The sequence below is a fragment of the Fringilla coelebs genome (assembly GCF_963513975.1).
Source record: "Fringilla coelebs genome assembly, chromosome: 3".
Lineage (NCBI taxonomy): Eukaryota > Metazoa > Chordata > Aves > Passeriformes > Fringillidae > Fringilla > Fringilla coelebs.
In genome coordinates this window covers 99,010,007-99,031,572 of record NC_140030.1, presented here as the reverse complement: position 1 = coordinate 99,031,572, position 21,566 = coordinate 99,010,007, and the positions used below count along the sequence as shown (strand labels likewise).

The window sequence follows — 21,566 nt, the reverse complement described above, 5'->3', positions numbered from 1 at the left end:
ATTGAAAACATGCCCAGTAGTCATAAAAAAGAACCCAAGACTAAAAGTTGTTGGAACAGGGAGTCTGATAACAAACTCTGCTTCAACATGCCCTCAAATGCTCAATTACGAGAGATTTGTGCTGCTCATACCAGAACCTTCTGAGTGCTATAGAGGTCACAAACTCTTGTGGTTTCATTGCCTGGATAACAAAATCATTAATCACGACTGTAAGAGTCATTTTATAAAACCTGTGCAACACATTTCCTGTTGCAAGTGAGCTGGACATATCTGAGCAAGCACACGTACTGCATGTGTGGTATGGCTCCTTGAAGAAACAACACCAGGCTTCTACAGGCAAATGACGGTACTGTGGTAATTTAAAAAAAGAAAAGCATGTCCTTGTTTCCCCCTCAGACTTTCAGAAGTGACTCATTAAATTAAAAAACCCCAGTCATTAGTAAAGAAGATTATGTTAATCATTTACTGCAGTTTATTTCTCATTGAAACGGATTTGTTACACAAGAAGGCTAATCAGATACCTAAGCAATAAGCACAGATGAGCATCTATGAAAAAAACACGAGAAAAAGAAGACTTCTCCTGCTTCTGAACTGGACTGATCACCTTGCCTCTAATGGCTTCACAGATTAGGTTCACTCTGTGTCATGCAACATGCAAGGCTGACTACAAGAAAGAAGAAATATTCCTCTCAGAATTATGAAGCAATACAATCTGTGGCAGCTTATCAGAAATTGGTCGCCAGAGGGAAATTATGGAGTTCGGTCACTTAAAACTTCCAGAAGTGCTCTCTGCCAGCTAAAGGATTTGCAACTTTGCTGTGAAAAATAACTGTGGGTCAAGCAAGACAAGATTTTTTTTTTCCTCTCTAGAATGGTTAATGGTTGCATGAAGCAGGGGGGAATAGATCTATCATGATGTCGAACAATTAGCTTTGCAAATAATGGTCCTGAAGGAATCAAAACCCCATACCAGCCTGGCCTTTGCAAAGCACAAGCCAACCTGCTCTCTATTGCCCCGCTCCACTTTTCCAATCTCCCACTTCCATGCAGGCCCACAAACCACAACAGCCAGATCCAAGGGGGCCTCTTGACATGCAGCACAGAAAAGCAAAGCTTGATGGGGCTCACGGTCTCACCTTTACCGAAGGCATCCTTCTGCAACAGCCAAAACTCCGTGCAGCAGCTCCTGGGCTCACCTGTGGAAGCCTGACCATGCTGAAGAAGAGCCCAGCACCACCTTGTCTTTTAAGAAGGCATGCCCACCATTCCCAGGACAAGAAACCCAGCTCTGCTTGGGTTGAGGATGAGCCTGGAAAAGCGCCACCAGAGAGGTGCATCCTCCGTGCCACAGCCCAATCACCTCCAGCCGAGAACTCTGCAATGGGCTCCCCACCAGCAGCCAGAGCCCTTGGTGTGCTCTGCCCAGGTGCAATCCCTCAGGAGCCCGGGCACAATTTCACTAGACCCTTTGCTTTCACTGGGATATGGGGAGGCACAGCTGTGCTATCAGTACAGAAAGGAAGAATGATAAAACCAGCAAAACAGCGCAGCAAGCGAATGATACAGAGCTCTGCACCGGCCTGGGCCTTATCTACGGAGCTGCTGTTTAGGAACGTCACAAAGAGGAAGTCTGAGAGTTATTTCGTATGCATGGCAGAGAAACTTCCACCTTTCCAAAGAAATTAAGATAAAATATAGTCTCCCAGAACTCCCTCAGCTTAATCTTGCCAGACCAGAACAAGTCCTTCCGTTCTCCTCCAGCTTTTTTAAATTTTATTTTTAAAGCCTAAAGAGATACAGCACTTCTGACTTTCACAGATAGTGGAAGAGCACAAATCCTAAATTTTGTCTCAAAACACAAGACAAAATGTCTCTATTCGAGACATTTAGAAAAGGGAACAGCTGACATTTTCCATCAACCTCTAACTGCGCCTTGTATACTCAAGACAGCCCATTTCAAAGAGACCTTAGATTATCCAAGTATTAAGAAAAAGATTCAGTGTGAAAAATCTTTTAAGATTTGAGACTCCTGTCTCCTAAGCACAAGCTTTTAATTTGTCATGGCAAGACAAAACCCTGGAAGAAAATGCTTTTGTCAAATTTCTGTTTGTTTCCCATCACTGAAGACAGAAATTGTATTGCAGAAAATTGCTTCCACACATTTTTGAAACATTTTGCCACTCTCATCCACTGGGGATGGCTGGAGCTGAATGTAGTTCTACTCTGCTGCAAGTCTGAAGGAAAAGCTTCATGTTAGATCATATTCCAGTTCAGTTCAAAGACAAATTGGCTGTACACAACCATTACAATAAGCACGGATTCAGACTTGTCCAATACCAGAACAGGAGTAGAATTCCTCAAATGTTTGTTTTCTAATCATCCCTGAAACAAATACCAATATAAAGTGCAGACAGCTAGCTATTTTTTACTGCTACCTTTTCTTATTTTAAGTTCTTGTGGTTATAGCTTTTAGTGCCATAAAGATGCTGGTGGCTGTGCTGGTTGAAGTCAGCAAAACTTAAGGAACATTTATTAGAATTCAGCACACAAGATCATCTTCATTAAACTCCTGCTAAACCCGATTCTGGCATCATTGGGCAGCTCTGCATGGGCCACAGATGTGGCTTAACAGCTCACTTCAAGAAGTGAAAAGAATATATGAGACTCAGACACGATGAAATGACATGACAAACACTCAGATGTGGTAAGGGGGGGAAACCTCAGGGAGATTTTCCTGTTTCACTACTTGCCTCATACAGGGCATCAGACATGTCTGCTAAAGCAGGCAGTTGAAGAGATACAAAGAGAAACTTTGTCTGCAGAAGTCAGAGGAGGACTGAAGTAAGTCAGTATCCCATTCTGCTGGGACTCAGGCCTGGACCAGAGGCTCTGAGCAGGTCTATTCAGCATTTCCTTCCCAGATACCCCTCCCCCTTACTGCAACACTGGGCTAGAGCACTGCTTCAATGGAAAGTCTTTGCATCAGGTACTTATAAGGGAAAACCAGAATGTTTTAAAGGGAAAAAAACCCAAACCCCAAGCCCAGCTTCTAGGGCTGCTCCCCCAGGCAGCACAGCACTCCCACAGTACAGTGGTGACAGCAGGGTGGCTCTGTCTACCCACGAGGTGCTTGTGTCCTCATCCATGCGGAGAGCCTCTCCTTACCAGGACTCCCACTCTTTCTTCATTCCTGCAACTCCTCCATGCTATGGCCTGATTGGATTTCTCCATGCTGAGACAAGCAACACTGCCTAAACAGGATCTTTTTACTTAAACCTGGGAACTGTTTTAACTAACCAATTGCTTAAAACCACCTAGGGATGGAGGCTGGCCTTTCCCTTTTGCAGAGGCTCTGTTAATCTGTTTATACCTCGAAAATGACATCCTGGTATGGACTACAGCATTGTTGGAGGCTCCAGCATCCAACGTTTGTGTTTGTACAGCTCTGCAAGATTAGCAGAGCCACTTTCTCTAACAGTATTATCCACATTACCACAGCTGTCCTCTGCTAAGGCCAAGAGAACAGCCACCATGGTCTGAACTGCTGAGGGGAGGTTATGGCCTCCCCACTGCTTCTCTCCTCCCCCACCAGTGCCGTCACCTGCTCTGGGGCATGTGTGGGTGCAGGACCACAGGAGTGCAGCCCAAAATCACTTCTGAATTAGCTCCCTGACCTCAGCTGACCATCCATGTGGTGGCACAGAGGTACAGAGAGCAGAGGTGGGGGAGGCTGGAAGGGGAGCTCCTAATTTTCAGGTGTTGACTGAACTTAGCATATCCAACACTGCCAAAAAGCGTTCCTTTTGCAAGATAGGCAAAGAAATAAAGGAGCAAAGTTCATAAGGGGGTGTTAAACACTGGACAGCTGAGCGCAGCTGGGAACAGACAGCTCCACAAAACTCACCATGAATCTCAGCTCTTCTATACAGAAACTTTCAAGGAGGGGGCAGGGAATGATGTTAAGGGGGGAAGAAAAACATTAAAGAAAATTAAATTAGCCAAGCTAAAAGAACTGATGCACCTAAACCATCATTAATGTCTTTGATGCACTTAATCCATCATTAATGTCTTTGCTATGTACACTGCAGCCTCTAAATCCAGCAATGCTCCTCCTATATAATACAACAGGTTACAAACAGAGAGAGAAAAAAACTAAGTTAAAAGCAAACTTCCCACAAAAGACTGATACGATATTTTAGGAAGTCAGTTAGGGGTCATTTATTCACACAGTTATGAACATCGATGATATTTTAGCTGGAATTTATCACCAAAATAGAATCCAACAGCTGATGCAAACTTTTAAAATATCCTCTTCACATGCACTGCAAATATGTGAGGCTCTGCTTAAAAATGTAATGGCACTTATTTACTTCTGTCGTTCCTTCTCCTCTTCTCCTCTTGCAGAAAGTGCCAGAGACATATGAACTGCTTCCTATAATCACTTCTGATTTAATTTTCATAAAGTATTTACAAGATATAGGGCAAGCAGACCCTTAAAAAACACAGGTGAGGGAAGGAAACAGGCCTATTTAGATGCAGTTCTTTATAATGCATTTCTGTACTGGGCAGAGATCCACTCTGAGCTCCCCAGACTCTTGTATTCTGTTGTTCATCTTCAGTTACTACCAAACACATCCTGGGGGGCAGAGGGGACACCAACTTACGATATTTTTTCAGTCAGAAAGTTGTGGGGTTTCTTTATGGCCTTTCTTTTGTTCTTTCTTGCTTTCTTTTTTCCTTCTAGGGGTGGGAGGGGGAATCTGTCAACTTAAAGAAAAATCTTCAAGCCTCATATAAAACCATGTTTCACTGCTAAGCTTTACCAAACTACTTATTTTCTTTCCCGAATTCTACAAAAAAAGAAAGCCCAAGTAAACAAACAAAGAAAACCCCCCCCCAACTACAATCATTTGAGAGGATCCAAAATTCAAGGACACACTCCAGGCAGCCTCAACTCTCTGTTTAGTTTGGGTTTTTCTTTTCTACCTGCTACACAAGACAACGCATTCAAATCAGATTTGCCAGTGTTTACACAGCAGGTGGGAATTACCAGCTCCTTCAAGAAGAGGAGAGCATTGGCCCCACAGTTCCCACTCAGTTCCCCTCCTATTACTGCCCAGATGGATGCTCCAGCTCAGCACCAGGAGCCAGATGCTCTTCCCCCTGCCAGTGGTGCAGAGAGCTTTGCCTGCTCGCTGCAGACCTGCATCCCTGTGCTCCCACTGGGTTATGTGCCAGGCAGCCATTCCCTAATCCCTCCTGCTGCAGTACAGGAAGTTGTCAGTCATCGCTCTGCCCTGGCCAAGGCTGCCTCCTTCCAACAGTGTTTACACCCTGTGCTGCATCTACTCTGTCTGTCACCTTCAAAGGCAGTGCCTGGGGCCAGCTAGGACACCCCAAATCCAGCTGTCACTGGTGCCTCCTCCTGCCCTGGGACAAGGCATTTTGTTTCAACACAGCAGCCAGCGAGACTGCAGCTTACAAATATAGCTGTCTGCTGAAAGCCACTTCCTCAGGTTGGATATGCAAGTAATGGAAAAGGCCATTTTCTGCCTCTGACAAATTTTCAAGCACCCTGAAGTCGAAAGAAAGGCCTATACACTTCAAAGGCTGACTGCATAGCCCAGATTAAAGAGGGAATCTAATGGAAAGCTGCAGTCATATCAACCACGTATTTTCAAGGTAAAAGCATACATCTGGCCATAACACATCCCCATCAACACCGCCTCAGCTATCCTGGCATCTCCTTCCAGTCTCAACTGAAGGATGAACTTCACAGTAGAAACATGAAGGAGGAAAATGCCACAAATCCTAAACCACACACAAGTGCAAGAACCACCTTACTTGTATCACCAGCACAGTAGAGATCTTGCAGAAATCAATGGGGTATGCAAGTCAAGGGCCACGGGTATTCAGTGAATTTCAGGTGGCACCATGAATGTTGGTGGGGTGGCAGAGGTTTTTTGCCTCCCGCTCAGCCCATCAGCGACAGTTTCCCTTGAGCCAGCACTTCTGCTCTTCCAGCCCTACAGCGAGCTGGCTCCAGGAGCTAAACCACTGGAAAAGTATTCGCTTTCTTTTATGGGGCTAGTTTTTGGTTTGCTTCCCTGGGTTGGCTCAGCACAGAGTCAGCTGTGCTAGGAAAAGGGGGATGGAGTAGCCGATCTCTGCTCTGCTGAGGCAGTCAAGTTGCATCCCTCAGCTGGGGTTTCAGATAGGTGCTAAAATAATTCCTGCAACCCCAAATCCTGCTCCCCCACATCAACTTCACTCTTGGCATGACTGTGCTGCAAAAGCAAGGTGGGGGAGCTGAACTGGCTGAAAAATAGCTTGCTTTTCAACAGGCATCTTGACTCAAATCAGGTCCCCCTTACATAATACCAAAGAAATGCCCTGGGAACCACAGCTGAACAAAAGCAAAAGTAAAAAAAAAAACCAAAAAAAACCCCACCCCCAAACAAACAAACAAACGAATCCCTTTCCTGCTCTGTTTTACTGTATGTTATGAAAGGGCAATTTACTCTTGGCTGTATTTTGTTTCTGACACATTTGTGCCTTAAATACACAAATGCACTACAGCATTCAGTTTCAGATGAATTAAAAGGGAGCACGCTCATAAACAGCTTCACACTTTAACTCATCATATAGTTTAAGTACATTACTACGCAGCCAAATTATTTTTTCAGAAGACAAACATGCAGCTAAGTTGATTGCAAGTGTGAAATGGTGCTACAACACACTCTGATCACAAATGCACCAGCTTGAAACAACAGCTAGAGAGGCACCAGCCAAGTCACCTTTGTACAAGGAATCCTACAGGCAGGTCTCCTGGTGACCCTTTTTATCTTAAAGGCTCATCCTGCAAGAAAACAACACCTTCAGTAATCTGAAGATTGCGTAAATTAATGCAAGTTGAGTTATACATAACAAAAATAATAGAGTACAAAATGTAAAGAGCTGGTACAACGAAATACACCATATCATCATCCAAGCACAGGGAAAGAGCAAAATGGGTGTTGAGGAGAAAAGGAGAGGAAAGGAAAGAATTAGGAGAGGAGGAGAGAAGGAAATCTCTTTTGAGCTGCGGGGGCAAACTGAACAGAACTGACTACTTAACTGGTGCACAAATTACAACACAATTTCTGGCAAGATGCAGCTATAAGGAAACTTCCACCACAGCAAAAGATCAAATTTCCGTTTCCTGCAGGATATATCCCAATCCCACTGCACAACCAACTGTGTTTGTATGTGGGAATGGTACAGAGCCAAAAAATACACTACAAAAATGGTCTTGAGAGGAAGAATTGTGACAAGAGAAATTGCTTACCCTCAGCAAAGTAGCTCAACACATCCCAGTCATTGCTATAATTAGCTACATAAAAACTACAGAGCAGTGAGCCTTAGAATATCTGCTAGCAATGCAGATACTTTTTGTTTAATAACTTGCTCTTCTTATTTGTAATTCACTTACAGTGAAACAACACCAAAGCAATGGAAATTCAGTCAATTTGGGAATTATGTTAAAATGCCAATTTCTGATCTGCAGTAAGAAAAGCATGTTTTACCTATCAGAGAGTGACACAAAACCAAAAAAAAAAACCCCTCATGATAAATACAATAAAGCAATACATAAATCGTGCAAGACCTTTACTCCCCCTCCCTTCTTTTAAAGGAAGCAAACAAACCTTCAATTTTTCTCCTATCTGCTCCCCTGAGATCTTCCCTTTCATCTTATGAATCTGTTATATACACAAGAATAAACAGATTTTATGTTCTGTGCACCTCCACACCACAGTAATTTTTATATATCCTTCTGTCCAAGTGATAGGTTATGAGTAAGAGTAATAGGCTGAAGTACATAGTAATTGCCTCTGCATTTCTGAAGGACTTAAGGAAAAGAGCAGCTGCCTTTCCAGATGATACCACTGTTTCAGTGACAGTAGTATTAAATTATCAGTGAGTACAGCCTGCTTGTATTAGCAGAAAGAGCAAGAAAATAAAGGGGTTCATTTCCAGCACTGCTTGAAAGAAACAAGAGATCCTGAAAGAAAGGGAGAAATACAACACTAGAAAATAAACCTGACAGCCAGAGAAAAAACTTTCCTCTTGACCTTCCCTAATGAAAAATCTCTTTCAGCATTGGTAACCATTCCCATTGGGTGATGTGAATTTGTGTGGGCACAGTTAACCTGAAGGCAGGAAAAAACCCCAAACAGATAAAAAGCAGCTAGCCTTAAAACTGGTGGATAGTCAGGACCTTTTCAGGTTTTTGAGGGAAGGATTGGAGCCTGCTGGTTTTTCTGTGTGTGAATTTCTCTCTTCTTGGCAAGGACTTTTTTTTCCTTTAAAATCTGAATTAGAATAGCTGTGGTTTACAATGCAAGCCCAAAATCCAGACATCAGAGGATGTGGCTAGCAGCAATGAACCCTTTGGCTGTTCACACAGAGCACAGCTGGCTGCTGGGCAGGAAGAAGAACAGAAGGCAGGCCATCATGTCCTGTCACTGCAACAATCTCCTTGTCGGTCTGCTCAGCCTCACAGAGCAAACAAGGTGGATTCGCTCGAGGTGACAACCCCATCATTCCCACAGAGAGCTCTGTGCCTCCAAAATGCATTTCCCCCTTCGGCTATTCGAGGATGGCATTAAGAAAAAAGGAAACTGCAAGCTCTTGTGGCTCCTCAGGCTCTGAGCTCAACTTTTGACTGAAACACATCTCACAACTCAGTGTTGATCTACTCTCAGGAACATCATTTTCCACAGAGGGCTGGGATGAGAGATGTTCCAGCATCCCACAGAACTTATGAATGTATTCCAAAGTATTTGGACTGGGTTTACTGTCCACTTTAAAGGAAAAAAAGCCACAGTTGTTCTTTAAAAGAACCATCTGAATGTAAAATGACCAAGCCAGCAAGAAAAATTAGATTTAGTGTTCATCTAGAAGGCAGCAGGGATAAATCTGTTTTTTTAATTGGGAAAGCAGAAGAGATGCAAGGGGGGACTGTAATGCAAACATCTGCCCCAATACACACCGTTTTGGTGGAGAAGAGGTAATCTGCCTCTGAAATGACTGTCAGCAGCGTCCAAGCCACATAACAAACTTCCTAACTCAAACATCCCCAAGGACAGGAATTCATGTTCTGACAGGAATAAGGCATAAGAGGCAAAGGATTGCTCCAAACACACGACTTTGTAGTGAAAACATGAGCCTGAAGACTTCTGCTGGAAGACCAGGAAGAAAAGCAGCGGCAGCAAGATCTATCCGTATCACCCTAGTGAATGAAGCAGGACAGTAATTCCCCCTTCCTGCACTTGGGGAACCAAGATAAGTAAGCTTTTAGCCAGGAGTCAACAAGACAAGTAATGGATTGAGTGTGTGCACCTTGAAACACATATCTCTTGCTGAACCATGCACCTCTAGATCATGCCTGCTCGATCTGCCAAAATCTCCAGGTCTCATATTGAACAAAAAATAGGGTTTTTAAAAAAAATTTGTCGATTATATAAAATACGTGTGATTTTAACATGCATATCACACTTAGTAAGGTTGAGTTTTACTGTGTTCGCCCCTACATTTCCCTTAAAGCTAAAGGAGACTGCAGTCATTTTTAGAGTCACAAATCAGAACAACCATAGGAGCTGCTGCTCCTCCTGCCAGTGGGTGTCTTCTCTTTAGCACTAAAGCAGGCTGCAGATTTATCTGGAAAACACATGAGTGGTGTTTCAGCTGAACTGGTCATAAGGTTTCAGAACAAACACCTCTGCTTTTTCAGATGGGATGCTAAAAGAGGCCATTTCAGGCACTCTGTAGACTCTGGAAGACATTGACCTTTTTTCCTTGGAATCAATTCACAATTTTAACTTCATGGTCATGTGGGATTATTATCTGTAATTGAAAGTAAAAGTGTAGATTAGAGGAAAAAATTTACACAAGAACTCAACTCTATGGCAAATTCCGTGGCTGAGGAACTACAGAATACATTCAGTCTGTATTAAACCGTATCTCTGAAACAAATGTTAATTAAAGAACGCTGAAGATGCAGGCTGGATGGATGAAGACAAACAGAACAATCTCAGCCTGTTGCAAGGACAGTGTTTCCCCAATGGAGACAGAACGGATGGCCAGTCTTACTCAGATTCCATCTCTTGAGAGGACGATTTATAATGTACAAGACAGAAGAAATTTATTTGCTAACATATGGAAAACATTTATGGGCTCTTTGGAGGATCTGAAACACAAGAAACACAACTACGTATTGTTAAAACTCCTAAATGGAGATTTCGTTTTAGAAATAAGCATTTTTCAACTCGAGGCTGTGACATTTAGCTCTATATACTGTTGTTTCCTGCCCTGTCAGGTATGAATTTAAGAACAGGTTTTTTGCTGTAGGTCTAAGCCACAAGAGAAGTATTAGCTGGCAAAGTCCTGTTTTTAAGGATATAACCCATGCTTCAGAAAGATCAATGGGTAGTGTTTGCCATAGGGATGGGGCAGGATATTGCTGCCCAAGTTATCATCTCGGCTCTGCAAGTTACAGTCATGGGAGGAACAAGACTACTGACACCCAGCGAATGCTCCCACAGCCACAGCTGCAGATTATTCAAAACCCCAAAAGAAGTCCACCTTCTGATACAAGAAAATGATCCTCCACTAAGCCACGCAAGGTCACAGCCTGCAGGAGAGCTCCATCTCTGAGGCAGATGTTCTCCTTGCCAGGGAAGTAACCTGCTGGATGCCTGGAAGGGCTGCAGGCTGGCTGAGGAATAAACAGAACGGATGATGTGCCAGTCGCTCACAGGAAACCACGCACATCCCACGGAGCCGTACTGGAGCTAACAGGAGCAGGGACTTTATAGAAGCCCCACGTCAGTCAACAGCCAAGAGCCGTGTCGGGGTCAGGGCTCGTATGGAATGAGGGGGGTTGTTCTACAGCTGGGAGCATTACGCTGGTGCAGACATCTGTGCACGATGAAGTCGGGGTGGCCGGCCACAAAGCAGCCTCAGAAATGTGAAGTTTTAGACCCGCTGTGCTTGAACAGACTGAAACACCTTCAAGAAGAGGGACCTCGGGCCAAATATTTGAGGCAGCAGTGCAGCAGCAATGGCTGAGATTTTCAGAGATGGGTAAATGACTGATTAAATGACTCAATCATGCAGATACTTTTGAAAATTCTGCCGCACGCAGTTAAGTTTATTCATGCATGTGTGGGAGAGGGGGAGGATTGTGAAGATTTTAATAACTACCTTAGGAAATAAAAAAGAACAAATGTACTTTCTCTTTAAAACAGAGAAAAAAAACCAAACCAAATAATCCACTGCTGTGGCTGAAGAAGAGTTTATAGAAAGCTGCAGAGAAGTTTTGTGTGAAAGGATGACCAAATGGACTACGAGACACAAGTCAAAAATATGTGCAAAGAAAGAATGGAACAGAAGGGTAAAAATAAAACATTTCACAGCCCTACCAATTTCTTCCAGTTTTAAACTGCTCTATGCTTCAGTATGTTATTTCTGGCTTATGCAGTCTTCATACTCCACCATAACCTACCAGATAAATAGGAAGTCAAGGGCTTTGAAAAATTAAGGACTGCAGGAAAAGGAAAGACTTCATCCCAGGAAAACAAAGACATATTGGGGAAGGAGATGTCCCCAAAGCCTTATTTTTGGAGTATGACAACACATCTACCCTGGTGTGCCATCTTGACACCATGCGAGGTCCCACCACCAGTGAGGTGCCACCACCAGTGAGGTCCCTCTTGTACCATGGAGATCGCAAACCCTGCAGAGAGCACTGCCAGGCAGGACACAACTGGTTCCCCAGGTGCCAATAAGATGCCAACACTGTTGAGGTTCCCCTCCTTACTAAGGCTATTGAGCAGCTTGTTCCTCCTTCTCCATCAGGCCTCCTACCCTTAATTGTCTGCATGGCAGGGAGACACCTGTCACTTCCCCGGGGTGAAGTAAGTGGGGAAAATCTCCTGCATTTCTGGTTCTTCATTCTGAACGCAGGAGTTTGATTGATTTTGATGCAGCTGGAGAAGGATTCATCCAACTTCTTCTATGTAAAACACCTCCTACTTAAAGGCAACAAACCGGTGGACAGTCAGTCTTCCTCCTTGTAAAAATCACTCTTTGAGTTTAAAAAGCAACACTCAGCCACAAGATTGAGATGGTGGAGAAATTCAGGAGCACTCCCAGGTGCCTGAACATCAGCCAGTAGGATTTTAGCAAAAATATACTCTTCTGTTTCCACAGGCCACTTGTCACTGCTAAAACATTGAGTATTCCAATGCGTACCCCAGTGAGAGCTGGCACACACCCTTCCAAGGCACATTTGGACAGTCATCTGCTTTCTGATGAGCACAGAAGAGCCACACACACATCAAGAGTGACTCTCCACCCCCAGCAGAGCACAGCTTGTCCAGCGGATTTGGGAAGAAAGCAGTATGTACTGGTAAAAGGCTCTGGCTCCACTGGTGCCTCCCCCGTCTGTCCCATCCTAGTGCCTACAAATCACTTCTGGAAGGTAGTCGGGAAGCAGCTGCTAATGACAGTTTTGCTGCCGAGTGCAGGAAGTCACCTTTTAACCCTGCCTGCTGTTGTTTGTCTCCCTGAGCGTGACAAAAGGACAGATGTGGACAACATGCCAGACCTTGGGAAGATCCGGTCAAAACTCAGCAGGGAATCTGATGTAGTCCCATGCTGGCAAAGTGTCACCCTCAAAAAACACCTTTTGGCTTTGAATGCTTCCTAGGACTCATTTTCAAGTAGCTTGATGCTTGTACTGATTTTTTCCTCCTTCACCCTAAAATAGGGAAGTATCCCAAAGACTATTTTGAGTTTGCTGTTGCTGCACTGAGGATTACCCACATTCCCCTTTCCTGCCATCCACGCCCCACAGGACAAGGAGGGCATTTGTAAAATAACCAATATGTTACCATATATACCATTTGTAAAATAACCAATATGTTACCACATATACCATTTGTAAAATAACCAATATGTGCCCATAGGTTGAATTAAGGTGATCAAATAACCTTATTAACACAGAAGTATACAATGTGACCAACTTGTTTCCAGCCCATGGATAGCACTAATCAGAGTCACATTTTCACTTGACAAGTTTTATTTTACTTTTTAACTTTCCTTTTGAAGTTAGTTGCTTTAGTTTCAGCAAAATTCCGTAATACATTTTAGACAACACCACAAATCAACCTCCAACAGCTCACTTCTGTTTAAGTCACTGCTGCTTAGACAGATGCCACACTACTGTGCCTTCTTCCACCTGAAGAACACCAGTCTGAACATTCTACATTCCATGTACACCTTTAAAGGCGAAACACCTTTAAAGTTTGCTTGTTTACAACTGTGATCCAAAACCTTATTTCCTTGAATATGTATCTGAGTAGCAGTCCCCTTGCTAGCTATCTGAGTCTGCAGGAAGCTTCTCAGGGACAGAGAGAAGTATTGGCAGGTGTGTGCACTACCTCTCTCCAAGCTAAAAGAAATTCAAGGGCGATTATTTCTTCACTTCTAGCCTCTGACATCACCTGCTCTGACATGCTTTTCACGTGGAGAAAGGAGGCCAACAGGAGGCCTCACATTCTGTAGAGGATATACTTCCATCAAATAAAACACACCCAGTGTCCAAACACGATGGTGGCCGAACGCCAACCCTGAGGCATAAAAAGAAAAAACCCTTTCTAACCTGACCATGTAAACCTGAGCATAAAAGAGAAGGAGCTTGGCTGACGTGTACTCACAGTGAAGACATCATCGTCGCCGACCTCGGCCTCATTGTGAAGGGTGGACGAGGAAGTTGTAGATCCTAGAAAAAACCAAACCAACAGCTTTTTAAACACATGACATGTCCTTTTTTTTTTTTTTTTTTGAGGCTGTTAAACATTTGGATTCTCACACGTTTGTGTGTTGTAGATGCGGGAAAGAGTGGCTCAAATTAAGGAAGAACAACCCATCTGCTGGTAGCTGGGTTGGAGAGGTAAAATCTGAAAAAGTGTTTCTTGAAACGCAACTGCGTGGCTGCCAATGCTAATTAACAATGATAAAAATAGCAGTTACCATTTCCAATTACAGAAGACTAATTCCTGAAGAATGGTAAAGCTATGTACTAATCAGTGCTCCAGGCTGATTCTCAGCTGTCAAGAAATCACATATGAGTTTTTCTTCACTTACTCCCTAAATGTGGGGCGGGGGGGAGAAATAACCTATAATTTAAAACAAAGTGAACCTCACTTTGACAATGAAGACTTAGATTGGATTTTTTTTCCTTTTAATTTTGGAAGTTTTTATATACTGTAAAGGTCTTCTCTATTATCACCTGCTTCTCAAAGAATCCCCTTGCCCCACGTAAGCAAAGTATCTGAAAGGAGCTGATTTGTGTAAAACCACAGACAAGAGAAAAATACTGGGGTGCAATTTTCATTAGGTACATTAGGCAATCTTCTGGAAAAGTAGGGAAGCATATAAAAAAACTTTCCTCACCCTGCAGAGCTGCTCGAGGGCCTGGTGAGCACCCAGATCACAGAATGGCCTCAAGGTAGGGGGTGCTCACCACTGCTGCACTTGACACCAAATTTATGCTGTACCTAAAAAGGAGTGACTCCTCTGCCTATACGCAATCAAGATCCCAGGCCCCCTTCCTGGCTGGCTTCATCTACCCTAAGGCTGCCAAGGAGGGTGGGTACAGCCAGAGGATCTGCTGTGGGGAGAACCCTCAAGTCAAATGTCTATTTTTCTGATGGAAGCCCACTGCTAGACTGAATTATGCCCACATCACATTCCTGACCAACACAGTACAATGGCTTGTACCACCTTCATTCTGGAAATTTGTTAAAATAATGTGTTTTATATAATGCTATTGGCACCAGCCTTGGCTGCTCTCAGTTGCATCATCACGAAGATGTGCAGAGCTAAGTGTGAAAGCCCACTTAAAACACTGAGTAATGTGGAAACATTTGTGCAATTTGCTACATTAGCTTTAAAATTAAAAAAAGCTGAAGCTCTGTGGAGCTGCATAAGGTTCTTGTACCTGTGCCCCAAACTTCTGATACTACAGGGAATGAACTATTGGTTAAATATTCACAATAAAGCAGTGATTACATGATGTGAAGTTCTGAATGCACACTTAGTTGTGCTTAATATTACCTGCTGAATTAGATCAAGTATGTGAACAAAAAATGAATGATAAATTAAATCTACTGCCCAACAGTGTGTGTCCATGAACAAATTATTGTTTTTCATTCAGGAAGCCTTATTTGGAAGTTAATGAGGAACACATTCATGAGGATCAGCCTGTACTGTTAATGGGATAAATATAGATTTGCTGATTTTGAAGTATCTGAGATACAGCAGAACTTGATTTTAAATACCTCCACTGTTAAATGGATCAAGAAGAACAAAAGAGGAGATGCCAAGTACTGGCATCTTCAAAATACTACTCAATACATTTGAGTTATTATTTCCTTGAAACTTTACACAATCCCGTGCCACTTACATAAAACATCCCTTTTATGACTCAAAATGCTTCACAGTTTTAACAACAAGAAGAAAGAAGCAAGTCTACGTGTAACTTCTCAATGTTAATAGCAGAGAAAAAAAGCAAATTTCTGAGAACATCCTTCCTCTCACTGATGAGGTATTTACCAGCAAGGAGGCCTGGGGGATTTATTATCTTCCAATATCTACCATGTTCATGTTAAAGCAAGGACAGGCTATCCAGAACATGAAGCTGTCTTATGGAGCTATGTCCTCAAAAAGAATACACATCTATACATACACCTGAGTTAGTATCCTCAGAAAATGTACCATCTGTATTTAAAAATATCCTGGTCACACTGGAAGAGAAGGCAAAAGGCTTTGGACTACTAAGTCCCTACATAAAGGGATGGTTAAAGGGATGGTATGGTTAAAAAAAAAAATCAAGAAAAAATGCATGAAGAATCAAATTTCATTAAAATAAAGTACAATTGAATTATAGCTGTATTGTGATTGTCTGATTGCAACGAAATGTGAAAAGGAAAAATTTATGACAACTTCAAAGCACAGACAATTCAAACGCATTTTTTACAGAATTAAAAAAACAACATCCAGAAACACAACAAAGTCTTCAAGAACTACCATTCAACTAAGAGGATGCAGACAAAACTAATTACTGCAAAATAAAACCAAAACCAAATTAAGTTTTATTCAACTCCAGGCAGGAATTTAACAAAGACTCAGTAAGATGAGATTTGACTGCAAATAAAGAGCCTGGGCTGTTTGAGTTGCCATCACTAGTGTGAAACCCAAGCCTATCAAAAAAGCAGTAACAACAAACTTGATGATATATAACAGGGAGAAGTCTGGACAGACAGGAATGAAAAATACTTGACTGAAACACCTTATCTCTACTAAGGGATGAGAAAACTCAATTCCTAAAACCTGGGGCTTGCTCACTGTAGGATAAGGGCCCCAGCTGCACTTGGACACATGCACAAACACCTTGAAGCCCAAGAGCTGATTTTAAACACTTCCCTCTTCCCAGCTCCCTGACTCAAACGCCCTGCCCACTCTTCTGAGGGTGCAAGTGTCCATGCCCACGCTACCTTCAATGAGGTCCTCGATGGCTTTCCTCACTCCTCTGTCGAAGGCTCGAGCATCAGCAGGGCTTTGAAAAGTGAGCCCAAACTTCCTGTTGTCAACTTTCCAGTGGTGGAAGGTGGGGTTTGCCTTCGTGTACACCAGGTCCTTCTTCACAAAGCACTCCAGCACCACCTGGGAGGGCATGAGCCCCCAAAGAGGAGCAAAGTCATTTTTCCTACCCCAAGGATACAGCCAGCATCGTCTCAGGCTGGACCCAAAAAGCAAGCCAAGTCATGCCTCACGTAGGGGAACATCCTTCCCTACCAAATCATGACTAATAAACACCAGACATGGTAATTGTTCTCAAAACTATTGCACATTCATCTTTTGCTTGTGCTTTGAGTAGGCGCTCACTCCCTACCCCAGGAGCATGTTTTGGACCCAGTGTGGCACAGGTTAGGCTAGCAGGGGGCTCAGGAGGAAGGAAAACCTCTTCCCTCAATAATTTCACTCAACAGAAATTTTACCCACCAGCAACAGATTTAGGAGGTGCTGCAACATTTCCCTCACTGTTTTTAATTGTTCACCCCCAGCCAGACACTCATGTCACATTCTGCTGTGCCAAAAACCATCTCTAGAGTGATGCTCAGGGACAACAGGAATGGCTTGTCATGTCTTACTCCACCCCTCAAAACCATAAGCATGGCTCCCAAATAATGTCAAAAAAAGCATCCTAAGCAAAACAACATTGCAAAAGACAAACCATAATTGAAATAGCTTTAAAACACCAGTCTTTTTGAAAGCAAGATAATTTCTGACTCAAATAATGCATTTTTTGATCCTGTGGAGGAAGTGCTGCTTTTAAGCTAGCCCCCATCTTCACAGGAGTACATTTCAGAAGAATCAAATACATAAAAACAAGATAACAAACGATAACATTTCAAGTGGCCCCTGGAAATCAGGAAAGGGCTTTATTAATTTGATTTGTGCAGGGATACAAGAGAGCTCCTTTTTGGATAAACAGCTACCAGGAGAAACCGAGTGTGTCAATTCATAAGAGACAACTTGTCTTCATATTCTCACTCAGCTTGTTCAAACCTTGAACAGCACGCAGCATAAATAATTCATGGCCCTTTTAAAAGGCTTGCACTGCATTACTCAGTGCAATGTGACTGGCTTCATGGGCTCTTTACACTTCAATTCACTTCTCACTTACCCCCGCACTAGGTCTAAGAAAAAAAAAGAAAAAACCACAGGCCCTCTTTCATTCAAAGGGGATCTTTGCACGTGCATGTCAAAAATTTACCTGCTCCTTCCAAGTGGCATCACAACAGCCTAGGTAGCAAAAGATGGCAATTCTACATGAGGATTGGGTTTGTTTTGCCCAATCCAGTATAATTTCCACATGTCTGGTTTTTTATATATTTAAAAAAGAAAAAAAACAAAACTTGCACAAGAATACAATAGCAATAGATTTGGGATAATTCTCATTATAAGAACAGACAAAAGTTGAATTAGGGTCTATTACCAGTTTGTCTTTCTGCCTTTCACCATGGATTAGAAATCCACTTCTTCCATTGCCCTCCGGGTACGTGACCTTGCAGACGCCAACTCTACTGAGACCGCCTCCTTCTTGCGGCAACCATCCCCCACTGGAGTCATCTCGGGTCATAACCACAGCTTTGACTCGCACAATATAGCTGTCACTGCAATGGCAACAAAACAAAAACAGAACCTTTGTGAGCATCACAGTCGCATCGCAGCAGTTTTTCTTGAGGGTGGTATTTAGACGGTGCTGTGCTGACCCCAATGGAGAGTTTCTGCCCGGGATGGAAGACCACCTCTGTCATGGATGGCCTGGAACACTCCAGATATCGTGGGAAAGAGACCCACCAAACCTCAAGGAATGAGCCTGCTAGGTTTCCAGATGTCAACACACAGATCAAACAACCTGCGGTCCCTGACACTCTCTGCCTCCTGCAGCTAGGGACAGGGACCAAGAGAGTGGGGTGGCCCAGGCCCAAAGCCAACTCCCACACTGAGGCATCAGGTCTCCAAAATGCTGGAAGAACACATGGAGCTCAAATAACCCACAAACAAAATGTTTCAAGGTTTCTGTGATCCAATTCATGAAGTGGGCTTTGGAAGATGACACTCAAATTCCCCCACAAATGTGACTCCAGCTGGTACCTCAGATGAGAGGAGATGGGAATGAGCTCAGGTCATCAGGACCTATCATACCATGCCCCTAAAACAGTCTCACCAGCATTTCACAGGGCTTTGAAAGGAAGAGCCTCCTAACCTCACAAGAAACTATTCTGGAAGCACCTAAGATCTGGGGATATCCAGATGCCCACCACAAAGGTTTAGAAGAACTCCCACAGTGGGAGACTCCAGGCCCCCCTGTACCCTTTTCCACAAAGCAGTTGCTCCATCATCCACTGGGGACATCACCAAAGTCATTTAGAAGCAGAAAAGCCCCTAGAGAAAGTAAGCAAAAGCCACACACTGCACGGAACGTGCAACAGACTGCAAGCTGAGACAGGCTGTCCCCAGCACCCAGCACAGAACTGCTGGGAAATACCCAAAGGAGCGTCTCTGTCCTCGTGCCGCCGCTGCGCCGGCGCCGCCCATCGCGCACTGGACATTGATTAACACAGGGATGCTGAGGCCAGCGCCGAGGGCTGTGACACCTGCACAGGAAGGTCACCACGCTGGGCTTGGATGGCAGCCACGCACAACCACGGCGCTGTCGGCTGCAGACCCGCTGAGGCACCCACAGGTGCCCACAATGCTGCTGCAGGGCACTCAAACCTGGGAACATCAACAGGGACGAGAAAAAGGGATGTGCCCATGGACTGTCCATCTCCAGGCCACCAGGTGACCTCACAAGGAGAAGGAAGACCAACACACACAGGGCTCCAAGAGGCAACCTTTCAAAATGACAGGTATTATCCTTTATGGAGAGAAATTCCTCCCTGTATCCAGATATTTTCCCAGCGTCCTGTACAGCATGACAAGCAGTAGTAGCTTTCTTCATCCTGCACCAGGTAAAACTGCCTCATTTTCAGACTATTTTTGCAGCAGTTCAGGTGAGAACACCTAAACTCCAAGCCTCCCTTTCTTTAACACAACCAGGTCTAAGCATCTAAGCAGCCTCACGGATCCTACCTGAAAGCAGTTTCAGGACAAACCAAGGGAAGCAGTGAGCATCTTCTGGGACCAGCTTATCTCTTCTGATCTCACAAAACACATGCTGCAATTTTCTTTTCACAGCCTTTTATGGATATTATTTTATGGATATGCCAACTTTCTCATCGGACCTACTCAATGACAGCAGTGCACAGATGCCAGAAGTTCATCCCCTGCTGCCCTGAGTACTTTGCAATGGTTGACAAAAAGCTTTCCAATCTGATACACAACCACAGCTGACACACACAAGGTATTCACAGAACCAAGAAACTATGTTTTAAAGAATATTTTTGCTCAAGTCCTTATAGCAGCTTCCTGGTACAGTAAACAGGGCAAGTGTGTCTATAAATTGAACCAGTTACCTTTTTATTTTTTAATGAAAACCTGTCTATAGATTTTATAGTGGCAACTTTAATCTCCTGACTTCCTGATACTCAGAAATAAGCAAAATACTTCCGTTAATTTCCTACTGTGAAAAATTGAGCTGCTTCCATCCAAGACAGTTTTTGTTTTCTTCTTTGTACCTTTCCCATATGGTCTATAAGGATTAACAATTAGCAGATTAAGTACAAAGAAAGACAACTATACATTTCTACACCTTTCTACTATCCCCCAAGGATCCTTTCTGGACTTATTTTTAGCTCTCTTCTGAAGTCAGAGCCACTCAGTACGACCTTCCCTCCTATCCTCCCACAAAAGTCATCCACAGAAACTGCTGCTTCTCCTTCCACAAATTTCCCTTGAAAATTGCCACTAGCATTATAGCTTCCTGCAGGATTTACCATTCACTTTTATGGCAGCAGTTGGAGCCTTTGGCTGTCCTTAAAGTAATGTTGCCTTGAGTTACTTTGCTGCAGAAATGGTCCACTTAAAGGAAAATTAAGTAAGAAGCAGCTACTCAGTACTTTGTGATTCCTGACAGTTATTCACACATTTCCATCACCTCTCAGTGAATTCTATAGGCTCGTAATTACATCTGAGTATTCCTGGATACCTATATATTAAATTTAGGTGCCATGACTATCCCCGCCCATTATAATGACAATCTGGTGGGGCACAGAGCCACATGGTTTTCCTCTTCATATCCATATCTATCCATGACCTATGGCCCTCACAAACTCTGCCACCACACGCCGAGATAACACCATTTAAACTGTGTTCTTCCCATCCTGAAGACCAACCTCCTTCAATATAATAAGCCAGAAAATCTAGTTTTCATCCCCCTACCCCTGCAAGGTGACCTCTGTTCCCCTATTAGACAAGAGCCTTGCCCAGCAGAAGGGTTCACCTTTGGCAGGGCAGGCAGAGCTCTGGCTCCATTAACATAATCCCTTGGCACACTTTCCTGCACAATCAAAAGTCACCAGTGACACTGGGCTCCCTGCAGAGCCCCGTCCCCACTTCTGCTCTGCTCCAGCCACAGCCACATTTCCCAAAGTGCAACCTGTGCTAAGGGAGTTGGAAAAAAGAAAGAAAAGATACAAGGGAAGTAGGTGGTTAAGGGTTCTGAGGGCTTGACATCTTGGTTTAATCACTGGATTAGGACTCAGAAGCTGCATGTTGAATTTTCAAGGCTACACACAGCTTCCTCCAGTCTTCTATGTCTAAATCCTGCCTGCTGTTTCATCCACAAGCCTAGAATAGGCAATGCTTCTTTCCCTCATGCCAGTGTTGATAAATACTTGGGAGGTACTCAAATATTTCAGTTCCATATAAGGATCTCGCTTCCTTAGTGTAAAAGCTGTTTATTTTCTTTGCTATTTCATTTTACGCGACTGCATCAAGGCTCTGGCTGG

The 21,566-nt window shown here is 43.5% G+C and overlaps 1 protein-coding gene across 1 annotated transcript in view; it reads right to left on the bottom strand.

Moving 5' to 3' along the window:
- The window catches only part of SPRED2 (sprouty related EVH1 domain containing 2), a 59,333-nt gene that overhangs the window by 8,080 nt on the left and 29,687 nt on the right, over positions 1 to 21,566 (bottom strand). The window contains exons 2-4 of the mRNA XM_084201711.1: positions 18,107 to 18,284; positions 16,602 to 16,770; positions 13,761 to 13,825 (exon numbers count right to left, since the gene is read on the bottom strand). Coding sequence (XP_084057837.1) covers positions 13,761 to 13,825; positions 16,602 to 16,770; positions 18,107 to 18,284 — 412 coding nt within the window. The remainder of the gene's footprint in view (positions 1 to 13,760; positions 13,826 to 16,601; positions 16,771 to 18,106; positions 18,285 to 21,566) is intronic.